Source organism: Polypterus senegalus, chromosome 2 (assembly GCF_016835505.1).
Source record: "Polypterus senegalus isolate Bchr_013 chromosome 2, ASM1683550v1, whole genome shotgun sequence".
NCBI lineage: Eukaryota > Metazoa > Chordata > Cladistia > Polypteriformes > Polypteridae > Polypterus > Polypterus senegalus.
In genome coordinates this window covers 207,308,092-207,325,927 of record NC_053155.1, presented here as the reverse complement: position 1 = coordinate 207,325,927, position 17,836 = coordinate 207,308,092, and the positions used below count along the sequence as shown (strand labels likewise).

Here is a 17,836-nt window from a genome sequence, read left to right as displayed (position 1 = left end):
GCGGAGATACACACTGATTAGAGAGAATCTTAAAGGGGCAAAGTGCAATTTCTTAAGCGCACGGCAAATAGGAACAACTTCTGTCGCCCACTGTCCCCACACCAACGTTTTAGTAGTTTTAGGACGGTTTGTAAAAAGTTGAATTTCTAGTGAGGTAAAGGGCTTTGCGTATACTAGGACATACAACACACAGAACACAAATTAAAATCTGAGGTTGGTAGTTTGTGTTTGTCTTTTTCTCTTTAAGTAATTGCTCGTTATCTGTAAACCAATGTTCACTTCAGAAACAGCATTTAAAATGGTTATTCTTTTAAATTAAATCGAAATTCTTTTCTCTCTTCCCATAAAATGTACATACACTTAGTACAGTAGTGAAGTAAATGCTCAGGTAAAGTGCAAATAGAAGCTTTGCAAATAAATATTCTGTTCCTTTGTAAACAGTTTTTTTAATTGGCTGGTTTATTATTTATATAAAAAATACACATGCATACGAGTGTGTCATTTTGTCTGAATTTGTAAAAAGTAAACGGTTTTGCTACATTTATTACTAAGCTCTATTTGTTACATAATAGTGAAATGAAAATGTGAAATGTCTTTTTGTGCTGTACTGTAAATGTATAAATTAAATATTCGTAAACTTCGGAAAATGAATTATTCATGTATGAATACTGGAATTATTTAATTACCAGTTCCTTTTGAATTACGCAATAACCGAACAAATTAGTTGGATTGTTCTCTTGAGGTAAACTGTGAAAACAAAAAACCATCTTCCCAGCAGTGTGTTGATCATTTCTTTTGTAAATGCTACACTTCTAGGGCCGTCAGTTGTAACGTCTACAACAGAAAAGAGCGAAAGAAAACAGTGAAAATGGCAGCTATTCCAATGACAGTGCAAGAATCTGACAGAGTCTACCTACCAGAGGTGAGAGAAGTTAACTCTCCGAGGGGCCACTGACCCTTATTTCCCCATCGGATTGTTCAGTGTGTGATCTATCTATCTATCTATCTATCTATCTATCTATCTATCTATCTATCTATCTATCTATCTATCTATCTAATAAAATAAAAATGACTAAAACCCATTTGTTTGATTCATATGCACAATAATAGCTCTATTGATTGCATCACTGGTTTGGCAAAACAGTTGATAGTGAGAATCCGAAAGAGTTGCTTTATCAGGTTATAGAAGAAAGGCCCCTAAAGTAGTGTGCCGCAGAGCGGAGGACCACTTTATAGTGGTTCCAAAAATCAATCTATATTCAATTAATCAGACAGCATTATAACTGTTAATGTTATAATTATCGTATTGGTTTTGTATTTGCTGCAGCCATTCTGTGTCTTTCTAAGTCATTGGTGGTGCATGACAGCATTGTTAAAGATCTTTCTTGTGACAGTCATGTGGTCTGAGCAGCTACTGCTTGAGGCATTTCAATGTGAAGTGTACTTTTAAGAAGAAAAAGTTTAAGAATGCAAGAAACCATAAGAGGAATATCTGAATACCCAAAATTAAAGGTCAGTACTGTACTTGTTAGAACAGCAATGTAATGTTACTTTAGAAGAAACTGGAAGGCATGCAAGAGTGAGGGATATGGTTTATTAACTGCTTTGTGAGCTCCAACAATTTTCTAAACCGCATTTATCAAAATGTAAGGGTCATCATGTTTAAAATGCTAACATGATTTCACACTTTTAACTTTATGTTAAAAATAAATATTTTTTTATTTTGTTTCTTAGATACTTTTAAAACGATTATAAAATATTTATAGTTTTGAATATTTTATAATGCATAATGAAACTGAAGCCACTATTAGATTGAAATCACTATGAAGTCTTTAAGATCTTTCTTGCATGAATATGTTTTAATATTATAACCTGTACATCAAGACAACAGTCATGTGAAAAAGTAAGTATACCCCATGAATTTTTTTTTCTATTTTAACATCTCTGGAAATATCAAGATTTAATCTTCATGTAAACAGTATTTAAATATAGTAATATAACAAGCAACATACCACACTGACATTTTGTAGTTCATTGTATAATATTTAAAAAATAATAATTTTGCATGTGAAAAAGTAAGAACACCCAGGCTGGCCCAGCAAGTTTAGCACAGGAGCAGAACACAAGATTCTAAAAGAAGTCTCAGAGAACCCGAAAATTTAATGACAGGACATACAGGCATCACTCGCCACTATTGATGTCCAAGTGTATGAATCTACCATTAAAAATGTGCTGCACAAATTACATCTACATGCAAACTGTGCCAGGAGGAAAACTTTACTGTCCAGAGAGAACTTCAGGGCAAGACTAAAGTTTACCCATGAACACCTAGGCAAAGACCAGGACTTCTGGGGCAATGTGCTCTGGACAGATGAGGCAAAGATAGAGCTATTTGTCCATTGTACCATGTTCAGTGAAAACTAAAGACAGCATTTGACCAGAAGAACCTGATACCAATTGTAAAGCATGGTTAAGGAAATTTTATGGTTTAGGGCTGCTGAATCAGGGCTTATGCAGCTCACCATCGTAGTATCCACTATGAATTCTCCATTGTACCAGAAGGTGCTTGAGAATAATGTGAGACAATCTGTCAGATGCCCTTGCAACATGACAATACCCTAAACACACCAATACATCCACCAAGGAATGCTGAAAAGAAAAAATGGAAGGTTCTGGAGTGGCCAAGTCAAATACTCTTATCTGAATCCCATCGAAATGCTGTTGGGGGTGTGGGTTTGAAACAGACTGCATGCAGACACCCTTCATACATTACATGGATGAAAGAATTCTGCATGGAGAAGCGAGAAAAAATATCTTAGAGTTGATGTTAGAAACTGGTAGAGAGTTATAAGAAATGTCTACTTGAAGATGTTTCTGCCAGAGGGGAATTTACCAGCTATTAGAGCCAAGGGTGTACTTACTTAACTTACTTACAGATGGAAATGGCATATCTGTTCTTTTTTTTTTAAATAAATTATTATTGCAAAGTAAAAGTTTTATGATTTTTTTCAAGTATATCACTTTTATCTCAAGATACTGTTGAAGTAAAGATCAAATCTTGATATGTCCATATACGTTAAAAAAACAAACATTTTATAGGGTGTACTTACCTTTTCACATGACTTTTTCATATAGTGCTTACACAGTGGTTCACTTCCCAGCAAAACTGCTATTCTGAGTGGATTTTGCATGTTTTATCATTGTGTGGTTTTCTTCTAGACCTTTGATTCTCTCCTGTAGTTTTACTGGGTAATTTATTGGGTTAACTGGTGACTTTAAATTGTTTCAGTCTGCTTGGATAGGATCTGACACCTTGCAACCTAGACTGAGAAAAATCAGGCTTAATTAAATACAGTCTAAACTGTAAAATACAGTACATTCATTTTGGCCAGGCTGTGTTATGGTGCATAATCAGATTACATGAATCTACAAACTGGTGAGGGATATAATGGTGGTCTTGGCAATGTTTACTCTTAGGTCAAATAGTCTTCTGTTGTTTATTGCTAATTATCAGTGTGATTAAATTTTCAATGCATGGATAGTTGCATGTTTTAATTATCTAAATACCAAATATAGACAAACATTTGTTAGCACTAATGTGAAAACCTAAGCATGAGCTTTTCATATTTTTTATTCTTACACATTGTGATGGCTAGACATTATATCATTATCTTATTTTTTTTCTTCATGTACTTTACCAAAAAATAATACAACAGCAATAATTGATGTTGTTGAATTACTTAGGTAGGCCACAGATTTGCTGGAGGAGAAGCAGGGATTAATGAGGGCACTCCAGCAGGAAATGAAGCCAGCAATAGCTCACTAGTAGTCCAGTACCACCAATGAAAAGCTCATCTTTTTAGAAATAATAAAGTACAGGGTAAGAGATAATAGTATAATGGCCAGCTGACGTGAGCACGTTATGATCAGTAATTGGCAGTTTAGCCAATTGATAGCACATCTTTTAGAAACATCAATGATGTTCCATAGCTTCCTAGAGATCACTGTGCAGTTGCTGGGGAAGGTGGCCCAAGGTGATTTAAATATCAGTGCCATAATTACAATGTGGTCAGGCACTGCCAATGACAGAAGAGAGCCCAAGGGGGAATGGGATGAAATGAGTTTTCTTATTTTGTGTAAAACAATAAGTATGTTTGCATGAGAGCTCAAAATTCACATCCTATGTGGAGCCTTTGTGTTTCCAGTCTCAGTGCTCGTTATATTTTCTTATTTTAGGTTATGTATGTCTTGACACTGTTTGAAAATATACATGTTGTGGTTGGAACACCTTCTACCCCTGCTGTTGAGGTCTCTTGCCCCACCTCTTGCAGCTGATTGAGCATTTCATTTCAATTAGTTTTGGCACGATTAACATATGGTTCTATAAAGAAATGATATGCAGTCCATCGCTTGCTATATTGAAAAGCAAAGAATTATATAATTGATTTTTCTTTTTAATTCTGACATGAAAAAATCATACCAAAATTAAATACATGACATGAATATTCATTGTATTTCAGTGTATTTTCCATGCTTACTTTAATTTAGGCATGGATAGTCTTCCATACATCCATACACCATTGATGCTTAGCAGTTTATTGCTAAAATCTTTATTATCCTGGTAGGGTTTCTCTTGGAAAATTATTCAAAGAGGAAGAGAAAATGGTTGATTAAAAATGTCTCTTATGGTTGTTCCACATAAACTGATGAAAGTTTCACTATTAAAAGAGATACCAGGACCCACTCTTGGAGCCATATCTCTAAATAGTTTTTAAATGGTCACTTGACTGCTGTCACCTGGGTTCTGCCAAACAGGTCACGAGGAGCCATTGCAAGGGTTTAACACTATGTAAAATAAAGGGCAAGAGACAAGAGTAGTCCATGTTGTGTAACAGGCATGTGTGGGACAGACCCACACAGACTGGACCTTCGCTAGAGAAGTTTTTTCTTAGCATATGGAATATCAGTTCACTAGAGCACCCACTTCTTGTTTATGAGGCTATTTGTAATACCTATTTGTAATATAGTAGGATTCAACTCTACATACAGAAATGTCTCAGTGACCAGGCTTTTTGATTCATTTTGAATAGCTGATTTCAAGACACATAACAGTTCCATGCAATGTGCTACATTACCAGGGCTTCTGGTATTATTCTGGCACTTTCAAGTATTCTTTGGTTAATAAAACAAACCATTATCAAACTAAGATAATGGAAGAATGTTAGTCAGTATCAGGTTCATTTAGGTCGTGACCTTATTTTGTCTTTAGACTTTGAATCAATTCTTTCCCCCTAAATACTTAGTAAATATTTGGTTTATTTCTTTCTGGTTCTTACCCCTCGAAATCCTTGACAGTTTCCTAGCCAACCCTTTTGCCTTCATTTACCAGTCAATTTGTCTGCTCACAACAATCATCAGGCTTATTTTCATTCACTCCTTAACATTTCTCTGGAACAGACCCAGTGCGATGTTGTCAGAAATATGTTAAAAAGTTGTCTTTGCATTCTTTTTCTTTTGACTTCTATAACTTCTTTTTTATTTCTATTTGTTTATATTTGTGTTATTATAGTGACATCACCATTTTGTGTGCTTGTTTTCCTGTGTTCACTACCTTTGTGTGTAGTGGTTTCAGTGATTGTCTCCATTTTGTTGGTCTAATCCCTATGATGCTGTGTGGTTATTGACATCACAGCCACCATAATTTAAATGATAGCCTTCACCATTGGTGTCTGAATGCTAAAACCTTTAAAAGAAAGACTGTGAAAGACTTGTTCTCAAACAATTCAAAAAGGTAAATGAAGAATTATTCTTGTTTTTAACATCTCATTTGGTTTAGACTTTGATTTTGTCTGTCTTTTTGTTTTAGTAAATGAATCAAAATATAAGTATTACCTACATTTCACACTATTCTTTTGCCTAGCCTCTTAAAGACCAACAGTCTATCAGTGCAACTCATATTATTAAAAACTGTCCAGTAGGAAACACTTCCGCATTCTATTTAAATATAATACACAGGTATGTATTGGAGAAAATTATGAAAGCTTTGTTATACATTGGGCAGGTAGATTTTGTGCTTGTTGGATGATAGGTTCAGCTCAGTGCGACTCAGCCTCATCAAGAATCACGAAACCTGTTTTAATTGTCTTGAACTTTCCAATTACAAATCAAAGCTACCATAGATTTATCAATACTGTGGCCAGAGTAAGGAATTTCACAGCCTAAAAAGATGACAGAGGAAAAAAAAGTTCTGAAACACAACAAATTATTTATTTTTCTCAAAAGTACTTCCCAAAAATGTAACTTATTAAAATCCATATCTTTGAAAGAAATAACTATATCAACAGTGCAAACTAACACACAGACTCTCAGAATGTCTCTAAAAGTGTCATTGGTGAATGGCTGAAAACATGCCAAGGCATTAGATAATCTTAAACCTAGTTACTGTGTGTAGTGTCCAAGGAATGAAAGTATTCTTATTCCTTAATGCTTCTTAAATTGTACACACTTCTTAATTCGAAGTTAGTGAATAGTGTAGAATCAGTACCTCAGTTTAATAAAAAAAAAAAAATTAATGGGTGTAGATAGTTGTTCTTTAATGTATTTTTAAACTATAATCTATAGAAAAACTTAGAGTCCCAGTTTCTTCTGGACAAAAGAAAACAAGCTCCAATCGAACTACTGTAAGGTCTACAAAATCAGTTAAGGTTTTCTGTTATGTAATCTTCCATAGCCATTTCCTTCTGGTAAGGAAGAAAAGAAATAGTACAAATATATGATTAATGTGGAGGTAATTCTGTCTTTGCTTATTACATATACTACAACATAGTATACAATGTAATCAAATCTTTACATCTTGCCTGAAGAAGGGGCCTGTGTTGCATCAGAAGCTTGCATACTGTAATATTTTTAGTTAGCCAATAAAAGGTGTCATTTTGCTTGACATCTCACTACATTCATAAAGGCTAAAATGGTGCAACATCCTAGTACTGTGGTCAGACAAAGCACAGCAATGGCCAAGAAGGGGTTTGGTAAGGGCATAAAGAATAAGTTATGGTAACTGATATGATGGGATACCACAATTACTGTTTTCTACAAGGAAAATAAAATGCTCACATGATCTGGAAACAAGTCAGTAGTAGAAGGTGCACCTTGATTGTGTGTTTGAATTCCATAATTGGAACCATTAACACTACATCTTTGTATTTCCTGGCTTAATGTGGTTTCACAAAAAGGAGTTTAAGCCCACATTAATAAATTAGATGGCTAGCTGAATAACTGAAAGCTTTTACCACAGATAGCATCTAAAGTATTGGGGGATTGGTGGGAGGATGGATTGTTGTTCACAGACTTTACTGTATGTCTCTGTATTATTACTGAAGACAGGTAGAGTGGCGGTCTTCGATAGTGTTACAAAGGTGATTCAAAGTTCATTCATTCAATGTTAATTTAATATTGCTGCAAATTATTATGCCATATTGTCATTACAGCCTAAAATGATAAGTGCCTCATCATAAAATGGACTTAAAAAATGAGTATAATCATGAAACAGTATAAGTTACTAATGCTGTCCTCAGTCCTTCTTCTTTTAAGCGTATTTTTAACAATAACTCTGCAGGCATTAAACAAATCATTCTTCAATGTGCTTAATTGTGGTTTCTCACTATTGCACTTAGTAGCAATGTATAGGTGTACAACAGTGTTAACTTTTTTAAAAAAAATGTAAGATTTTGCTTTGATAAAAAATGTAGTTTCATCAGTTCATTTCAGAGTTATTGTCATATGTACACAGTGCAATGAAATTACTTTTAAAATATTTGGCCAACAAAGTGTGTTGGCCTGAATCTGGCACCACTGGTTATGCATAATATCCATCCATTTTTTAAACCTTCTTATAATGTAACATATACAGAAGGTGCTGTGGTGGGCTGGCGCCCTGCCTTGGGTTTGTTTCCTGCCTTGCGTCCTGTGTTGGCTGGGATTGGCTCCAGCAGACCCCCGTGACCCTGTAGTTAGGATATAGCAGGTTGGATAATGGATGGATGGATACAGTAGGTAGGGGTGGTATGGTGGTGCAGTTTTAAAGCTGCTGCTTTGCAGTAAGAAGACCAGGGTTTGGGCATTTGCTGTGTAGAGTTTGCATAATCTCCCTATGTCTGTGTAGGTTTTCTCTGGTTTCCTCCAAAACACGCATAGGTTAGGTGATTTGGCATTGCTAAATGGGCCCGAGTATGTGTGTGTGTTTAGCTTGCGATGGAATGGTGCCCTGTTCTAAGTGTTGTTTCTGCCTTGAGCCTGATGATTGCTGGGATTCTGTTTTCCCAAGACCCTACCCTAGATAAATGGGTTAGGAAGATGGATGGATGGAAAAATATAGGTAGTGGTGAGCAAAACAGCAACGTTTCCTTTCACATACTAAACTTCATTGCACATGTGGTTTCATAACAGTGAAACTTAATAAAAAAGGGCCTTTTTAATTTTTAAACATTTTTTGATGGGTTGAAAGAAAGAAACTTTGCTCCTTAAGGGTTTGGCAAGACCGTGCACATGTTTTGGACCCATTATATTTCTCAGAAAATGGTCCTGATGAAAATAAACAGGTAAAAAGTGTATTTTGGAAATTCAACATAGAAATAATAGATCAACATAACCTACAGTGAGACAAAATTATGTACTCTTAAAAAGCTGCAATTTGGCAAGAATAGCTGAAATGAAAACGGTATACCTTCAGTCTTAGATGAGGTCTCACTTTGGCTGGTACAAAACTTTGTGTGTACTGATTGTGCATCCTTCCATCAGCCCCATTGCACTCTTGCTACCTGATGGGAATGTAGTCCCCATGTCATGAGGATTGTGTCATGAACTAGAACTCCCAAAGCACGCAAGTCTCAAAAGCAATTCCAAAAATGTCCACTAGAGTGGGAAATACCGTCAAAAAACCCAGCTAGGCACATAAAGGGCCTTGTGGAATCTTTGCAAAATAAAAGATTTATTCTCTAGAAAACTGCTCTGTAGTACCATGAAGCTCCAAAAAGAATACTGTGCCTTTCAAAGGTAATTCCAAAAAGCAAACAAAGTCCTGATACAGAATCCAATGAGAGGTTAAAGTTATCAGAATTGGTAAAGCAATTTTCACTGTATTCTGTACACCTCACAATATCTTCTTATATAATACGCTACCGTGGCTGTTCGTTTGTCTGTCCAGGATTTTAAATCACCTGTAACTCGCAAACCGTTTCACCTACTGACTTGACATTTGGTACACATATACTACGTGATGTCTACTATCTGCTTTCGAGGTGATGATTTTTATTACTCTTTTTATTTTTATTTTATTTTATTGTAGAATCAATTCTCGGCAGCGCGCAGCAGGCGGCCGTGCAGCGCATGCGTATGGGTGCCATTTTCATTCCCTACCACTTTTGCTAAGCATTCTTGAGGCAGACTGAAGTGAAAAATTAAAGAAAACATACTAAGTAATTGCAACACAAAAACTAAATCAGTTTTACCGCGAAAAGATGCTGATGAAAGAAGAGAAGCAGCAGGCCGCTAGGGTGGAGAAAAGAAGAGCTGCTCAGGAAGCAGCAAGCAAATCAACATCTGAGCAAACAAATTCTAAACAGAGACAGAGAAAGAGTAGGAAAACTAGGAATGCTCAAGTCAAGTGTATTCAATGCACGTTATCATGCAGTACACAATTATTGGTACTATTATAATTGTCAAAGGAATAAATAAGGAATCTTGTCCATATTAATGAATTCCCTTATCACACTCAATCAAACCTAGAAACTACCAAAGAAATGATCAACTTATACAGTACAAAATCTTCTCTGCATCCAATGAGATAAGAACAATAGGATATGGTAGAGTTTGAGCTGCATAATAATATGAAGTAGGGGGGCAGTTCTTATCCAGATGCATGATGGGACTGAATGAAACTCTTCTGTGTAAATTACCTAGTGGGTACTAGTGTGTAAATGTTGATTAAAAACATTTGCAGTAGTTTGGAATAAGAGTTCAAGAGTTCATCAAGGCAATTAAATGTTAGCTTCAATATTGTTTATCAGCACATGCAAGTAGAAATTTACATATGACAATAATGACCCTTTAAACCTATAAATATTAAAAGGATTCTTTTGCTAGGTTTAAAGTAAGCATGATTGTTGCAGCATCAATCAAGGGATTAATTTTCATGAATGTGATGACAGTATTTAACATGTGGCATAGACAACTAATTGCAAAAGGCAGATAAAGGTTCAGAAGGTAGACTATCAAGCCTTGTGGTGAACTTAAAATGTACAGAATCCAAAGACTCCCAAAGATGATAAAGATGAGAGACGTGACTCAAGTTCAGAAATTCTCCACCCTTCAAACAAGCTAACCCGCTAGTAAATGCATCTATGTAGTCATGATTTGCATCTGTCACAGATAGCCAGATAAATACAGAATCATCTATAAACCCAGAATTTATTGCAATGAACCCATCCTGTCTGAGGGTGTGTTTTTCGTGAAAATCAGAACTTTCAAATAGAGAAGAATTAAAACCTCCAGGTCAGGTTGGGTAGCATGCACTGGTACAGCACAGTGTTGCACCCACCACATGATGAAACAGTTTGGGATCCTGGTTGGCAACCCCTCAGGCAGACATGTGGTCCAGTCCCACCCTCCACAAATGACCATCTATCTGCCACAGCCTGGTGTTACATGGAGTCCCCTTGGCCTGGTCCAACCACTCGAGTCCTCAACAATGAGGATCCTGCGAGCCGGATCACCCTTGGGGAAACTTGCAACATGGCAGTAGTGCCACAACTGACGCTCCCTCACAATGCAGGCAATGTGACTCTGTGAGCAACCGCTTATTCGACACAAAGTCAAAGTCCGAAGAGACAAGAGCACCAAAGGAGTCCAGTCTTCATCTCAGGTCACTGGATAGTGTCCATGTCTCACATCCAGCACCAGGACTCTAAAGATTTGGACCTTCATCCTTTTCCATAGATATCGGGAGCGCCACACACCCCTTTTCAGCGACCTCATAACCCCCCATGCTCTCCCAATCTGTCTACAGACTTAATAGGAAGAGTCACCAGAACCATGAATGGCACTGCCAAGGTGAGTAACATCTCAACAAGGTCGACACTCTCTCCGCTGACAGACACACTGCTGATGGCCGTGCCTAAGAGGTCATTAAAGGACTAGCTCTTGGTTTTTATCCAGGACACTTACAAGCCCAGACACTTAGACTCCTTACTCAGTCTCTTGAGAGCCCCGATCAGAGCCTCCATTGACTCCACGAAACTCACAGCATCATTAGCAAAGTCAAGGTCAGTGACACTTTCTTCAACAACAGATGCCACACAGCCACTGGAGCCCACTTCCTTGCCCAACACTCAGTCCATGTAAGCATTGTACAGAGTAGGAGCAAGAGCACACTACTGACAAACCTCAGAATCAACCTGGAAAAAAACGCAGAAGTTCTGCCTCCACTCTATACAGCATTCACAGTATCAGTGTACAGGCCAGCCGTGATATCTAGCAACCTCGAGGGTATCCCGCGAAGTCTCAGGACGTCCCACAGGGCAGCTCGATCAACTGAATCGAACGCTTTATGAAAATCGACAAAGGCAGCAAAGAAGCTCTGCCGATATTCATGTTTGTGCTCCATGAGATCCCTCAATGCCAGAATGTGGTCAATGGTAAACTTCTTAGGTGTAAAACTAGACTGCTGTGGTCACTGGTAGGTGAGCAAGTGATCACGAATCCTATTGAGTACCCTAGCAAGTGCTCTACTCAACTTTGAGAGCAATGGGCAGCATTTGACAAAAAGTAAAATATTGAAAATGAATCTATCATATTGCAGGGAGGCAAGAGCAAATTATGCATTTGTGGCATAGGTGGCAAACAACTGAGATTAAAAAACATAGTCAACTCCATACTGGAAATTATAATGGGAACAAAGAAAGAATATTATTTGGCAGAGGTGTTTTATCAGATGGAAAGATTTCACCAAATCCAAATTAGAGGTGGACATGCCAAAAACTATTTCAGTGTCTTTAAAATTTGAAATTTTGCTGGTTAGGATTTTAAGAAATAAGGACTGGTAAGGTTTTGGGCCAGGCAATAAACTGAACATTGCCCAGTTTACTATCAAGCTGAATAAGCTTGGATTAAGCAGTTTACAAGTTCTGCAAGTTTTCAGGTTTTTATTTTACACATTGTGCCCTTTATACCCATTATAAACTGCAAACACAGTCACATCTGTCTTTCTGTCTGTCTGTGTACTGATTTTGTTTACATTTGGCACACTCCTTCTTCAGCGAAATTTGAACACATTTCAGGGTTTGTTGCAATATCTCAAATAAAGTGTGCTGAACAATCTTTTGAAATTTCAAAATCTCCAATTAAAATGAGTTGGTTGTTTCATATTTCCTTGAGAGAGGTCACATCAGCTTATATATTTAGTATAACTTTTATCTTTTACATTTCTGACAACTGCTCTGTGTGGCAAACAGATTCCTAACACAAGTTAGTCAAATGCCTGAGAGGCATGCATGTGCAAGCCACTCACGCACCAACTCACTTCACCTCCTTCATGAGGTATGTAAATTGTAAAAAGCAAAAACAAAAGTCAGAAACTAATTTATCTATTATTGCTCTATAATAATAGAATAAACAAATATGTACTCAGTATTTACACTACTAAACACCTCACAGCTGCAGTATCTGCATGTTATAATTATTCAGTATTTCTCTGACACCATAATATAATGGAAACATTCCAGACCTGCTTCAAAGAAGCCAAATATTTTACCTTGAGACTTCAACAGAGATGTTAACTCTTTCTCCATTGGGTACTTCTTTCAAAAATATGTTTAAGAAATTTAAACTACAATTAGTCAGAGACCTTCCACAACTAACAGCTACTAACATGATATCAATCAAAGCCTCTTTTACTTTACTTGAATTCAAATCTGCTCTGAGTGAAACCTGGTGAGCCACCGCAAGCCTGATTGGACTACTTTTTTAACTACTTTAACATTGCAATGAACTGTTAACAAATATTGATTTATCACTGATCTATGTCCATAATGTAGAGGGTTTATTTAAGTGACACAACTAAGGGACTTTGGACAAAAGTGACGAACAAGTAGGAAAAATGAGCACAGTGACAAATGTTCTTACACACAGAGTATCACCTAAACCTTTCTGCCAAGTATTCACAATTCATGTTTACCAGAATGCTTACAAAACCATCTTCCCAGCAGCACAGCTATTGGGTTGCTTTTACCATTTTGGACAAGAGTAATTGAGGACAATGGTGTGATTTCATTTAGTCAGTTCTTACAAAAACAATGGAAAGCTTTGCCTGCATATTAAAATGCTACTAGCTGTAAGTATTGCACCTTGTGATTATGTGCCCGCTGCTTTTAAAGGGCCTGTTGATAGTTACCCTCAAGGACCAGAGACTAATTGGCAACTGTTATCAAATTTTCATGAGGTTTCAGTGATTTGTTATTCATCTTTAAATTCATTTTAGCGATTGGTAATATGTTTGAACATGTGAATATTTTGTATAATTTACATATTTTTTGTGATACTGTGTTTTCTCCTTTTTGTTCACTGGCAACATCATTATGTGAAGAGTTGTTTTAACAGCACTGTAGGTTGCTAAGCATGTCACAAGTGAAAGATGCATGATTTGTGTTTTATCATGTAAAAGTGTTCACCAAAGGTACTTTAACATCAAAATTTTTTATGTTGGTAGACAAGTAAATATACTGCTCAAAAGAATTAAAGGAACACTTTTTAATCAGAGTATAGCATAAAGTCAATGAAACTTAAGGGATATTAATCTGGTCAGTTAAGTAGCAGAGGGGCTTGTTAATCAGTTTCAGCTGCTGTGGTGTTAATGAAATTAACAACAGATGCACTAGAGGGGCAACAATGAGATGACCCCCAAAACAGGAATGGTTTAACAGGTGGAGGCCACTGACATTTTTCCCTCCTCATCTTTTCTGACTGTTTCTTCACTAGTTTTGCATTTGGCTACAGTCAGTGTCACTACTGGTAGCATGAGGCGATACCTGGACCCTACAGAGGTTGCACAAGTAGTCCAACTTCTCCAGGATGGCACATCAATACATGTCATTGCCAGAAGGTTTGCTGTGTCTCCCTGCACAGTCTCAAGGACATGGAGGAGATTCTAGGAGACAAGCAGTTACTCTAAGAGAGCTGGAGAGGGCCATAGAAGGTCCATAACCCATCAGCAGGACCAGTATTTGCTCCTTTGGGCAAGGAGGAACAGGATGAGCACTGCCAGAGCCCTACAAAATGACCTCCAGCAGGCCACTGGTGTGAATGTCTCTGACCAAACAACCAGAAAGACTTCATGAGGGTGACCCAAGGGCCCCATGTCCTCTAATGGGCCCTGAGCTCACTGCCCAGCAGCATGCAGCTCGATTGGCATTCGCCATAGAATACCAGAATTGGCAGATGCACCACTGGTGCCCTGTGCTTTTTACAGATGAGAGCAGGTTCACCCTGAGCACCTGACAGAAGTGAAAGGGTCTGGAGAAGCCATGGAGAACATTATGCTGCCTGTAACATCATTCAGCATGAGCAGTTTGGTGGTGGGTTAATGATTGTCTGGGGAGGCATATCCATGGAGGGTCACACAGACCGCTACAGGCTTGACAAAGGCACCTTGGCTGCCATTAGGTATCAGGATGAAATCCTTGGACCCATTGTCAGACCCTATGCTGGTACAGTGGCTCCTGGTGCACGACAATTCCTGGCCTCATGTGGTTAGAGTATGCAGGCAGTTCCTGGAGGATGAAGGAATTGATACCATTGACTGGCCACCACACTTTCCTGACCTAAATCCAATAGAACACCTCTGGGACATTATGTTTTGGTCCATCCAATGCCACCAGGTTGCACCTCAGACTGTCCAGGAGCTCAGTGATGCCCTGGTCCAGATCTGGGAGGAGATCCCCCACAACACCATCTGTCATCTCATTAGAAGCATGCACCGATGTCAGGCATGTATACAAGAACACAGGGGCCATACAAAGTGCTGCGTACAATTTTGAGTTGCTGCAATTAAATTTTGGCAAAATGGACTAGCCTGCCACATAATTTTTTCACTCTGATTTTTGGGGCGTCTTTGAATTCAGGGCTCTGCAGGTTGATCATTTTCATTTCCATCAAACGATGTGGCATCCTTTCGTTCCTAACACATTACCCAGTCTATATCAGTATAGATATCCAGGAGGATTTCTTTTTCCCATTGAGATCTGCTGTGTTTTCAAAGTGTTCCTTTAATTTGTTTGAGCAGTTTATATACACTATATATACAGTACAGGCCAAAAGTTTGGACACACCTCCTCATTCAATGTGTTTTCTTTATGTTCATGACCATTTACAGCACTCCATCACTCTCCTTCTTGGTCAAATAGCCCTTACACAGCCTGGAGGTGTGTTTGGGGTCATTGTCCTGTTGAAAAATAAATGATCGTCCAACTAACCTGACTTCTGCACAACACAACTGCTGGTCCCAACCCCATTGATAAAGCAAGAAATTCCACTAAATAACCCTGATAAGGCACACCTGTGAAGTGAAAACCATTTCAGGTGACTACCTGTTGAAGCTCATCGAGAGAATGCCAAGAGTGTGCAAAGCAGTAATCAGAGCAAAGGGTGGCTATTTTGAAGAAACTAGAATATAAAACATGTTTTCAGTTATTTCACCTTTTTGTTAAGTACATAACTCCACATGTGTTCATTCATAGTTTTGATGCCTTCAGTGAGAATCTACCAATGTAAATGGTCATGAAAATAAAGAAAACACATTGAATGAGGAAGTGTGTCCAAACTTTTGGCCTGTACTGTATATATATATATATATATGTATATATACATATATATATATCCATCCATTTTCTAACCCGCTGAATCCGAATACAGGGTCACGGGGGTCTGCTGGAGCCAATCCCAGCCAACACAGGGCACAAGGCAGGAACCAATCCTGGGCAGGGTGCCAACCCACCGCAGGACACACACAAACACACCAAGCACACACCAGTGCCAATTTAGAATCGCCAATCCACCTAACCGGCATGTCTTTGGACTGTGGGAGGAAACCGGAGCGCCCAGAGGAAACCCACGCAGACACGGGGAGAACATGCAAACTCCACGCAGGGAGGACCCGGGAAGCGAACCCAGATCTCCTAACTGCGAGGCAGCAGCGCTACCACTGCGCCACCGTGCCACCCTAACTGGAACCTACTTTCGCCCATATATATGGCTATAGCCTGCACCTTGGTCATGGTGTGAAGCGGAGTTGTGCCTACCCATATAAGGCCGTCCGTCAGCAGCTATCCAATAGACATGCTGCCGCGAAATATTTGCGGGTGAAGGACTGTGCTTACAATTGAGAAGGCAGCAAAAGAATATGAAGCGAGTGACGCATACAAGCATATTCATAAGTGCAGCTACTGCGGAAACAAAGCACGGTGTAAACCTTAAGTTTAAATTAAGTTCATAGACAGGCTGCCGCAGGTGTTTGACATGTCTACGACGAATACGATATTCGCAAGATACAAGTTTAATGAGAAGACGCAGGGTATAAACGAGACTTTTGATCATTTTGTAGCAGAGTTAAAATTGCTGATGAAGTACTGTGTTTATGCAAATGAATAGCAAAGCAGTGTGTAAAGCTTAACTTTAAATTAGGTTCATAGACACGCTGCCGCTGGCGTTTGTCATGCCTAAGACAAATACGATATTCGCGAGATAGATCACACTAGATAGCAAAAGCACAGCTGAGAAGCTTCGATGCATGTACTCCGAGTGGCTCACATGAACTGACTTTGTTCTGGCTTTAACTACTGTGAAATAAACAGACATAAACTGGAAGCATGAGTCTGTGCCTTGTAATAATCTCAAGAGAGAAACATGGTGGCAGCGTAGGTGACGGAACTGCGTCGAAAGTCACGCCAGTTTGCTGTTAAAAGTTCAGGACACAGAGACGCTCACACGAAAAGGAAATAGAGGGTTTGAGACCGCCACTGACATTAAGCCTCGATGCTAAAGACCTGGCGAAGTCATGAAGAACATGGAAGGATGAGTTCAGATTATTCACAGAACTTGCAATGCTGGAGGCAGAGGAAAACACTAAAGTCAGATTATTCCATTATCTTATTGGAGAGAGTGACAGAGAATTGTGTCAAGACCTGATGAGTGAACCATGAGCTTCATGATACTTAAATTTGATGAACATTACAACCCTAAAATAATGAAACTGTAGAGAGGTACAGATTTTTTTCAAGAAATCAGGCAAGGGGAGAAAATATAGACAACTACGTCACAGATCTGAGAATGTTAGCAGGCACATGCAATTTCGGGGAGATTAAAAGTTCCCTTATACATGACCGAATTGTGTGCGGAACCAGTGATGCAAGTTTAGAGAGGTGCATACAAATTGTCAGAGCCACAGAACTGTCGAAGGAGAACAGCAGAACAGTCACACGGGGTTCCCTATTCTATACTTCTCCTGGTGCGTCTCTCTAAACCCTCCGTGCTGGAACATTATCATAAGGTTTAACAATCCTATTGTTACACCTTCTACGTGCACCCAACCATCCTTATTACAGAGTCTTCCTTGCTTTACTGCTGGCTGCTTCTTTCCATTCACCTTCCCAGCTCTTTATTTAAACAGTTTTCCTTCTCACTTTTCCGCTCTTTTGCTGTCTTCTCCCTTTTCGTTAAAAATACGCACCTCCTTGCCTTTAGCGATTTGGGTAGTGAACACTTCAATGAATGAAACCTGTTATCTTTACAA

General features: G+C 38.5%; 1 protein-coding gene across 2 annotated transcripts in view; it reads left to right on the top strand.

Annotated features, from left to right (window-relative positions):
• The first annotated feature begins 4 nt into the window (after positions 1–4).
• atp7b (ATPase copper transporting beta) overlaps positions 5–17,836 on the top strand; it is a 146,849-nt gene continuing 129,017 nt past the window's right edge. The window contains exons 1-2 of one of the 2 annotated variants that reach the window (XM_039745225.1): positions 5–213; positions 817–922. In XM_039745225.1, the coding sequence (XP_039601159.1) occupies positions 869–922 (54 nt within the window). In that variant the 5' untranslated portion in view covers positions 5–213; positions 817–868. Of the gene's footprint in view, positions 214–816; positions 923–1,437; positions 1,513–17,836 lie in introns of those variants that run through there. The other variant, XM_039745226.1, reaches the window with a different exon arrangement.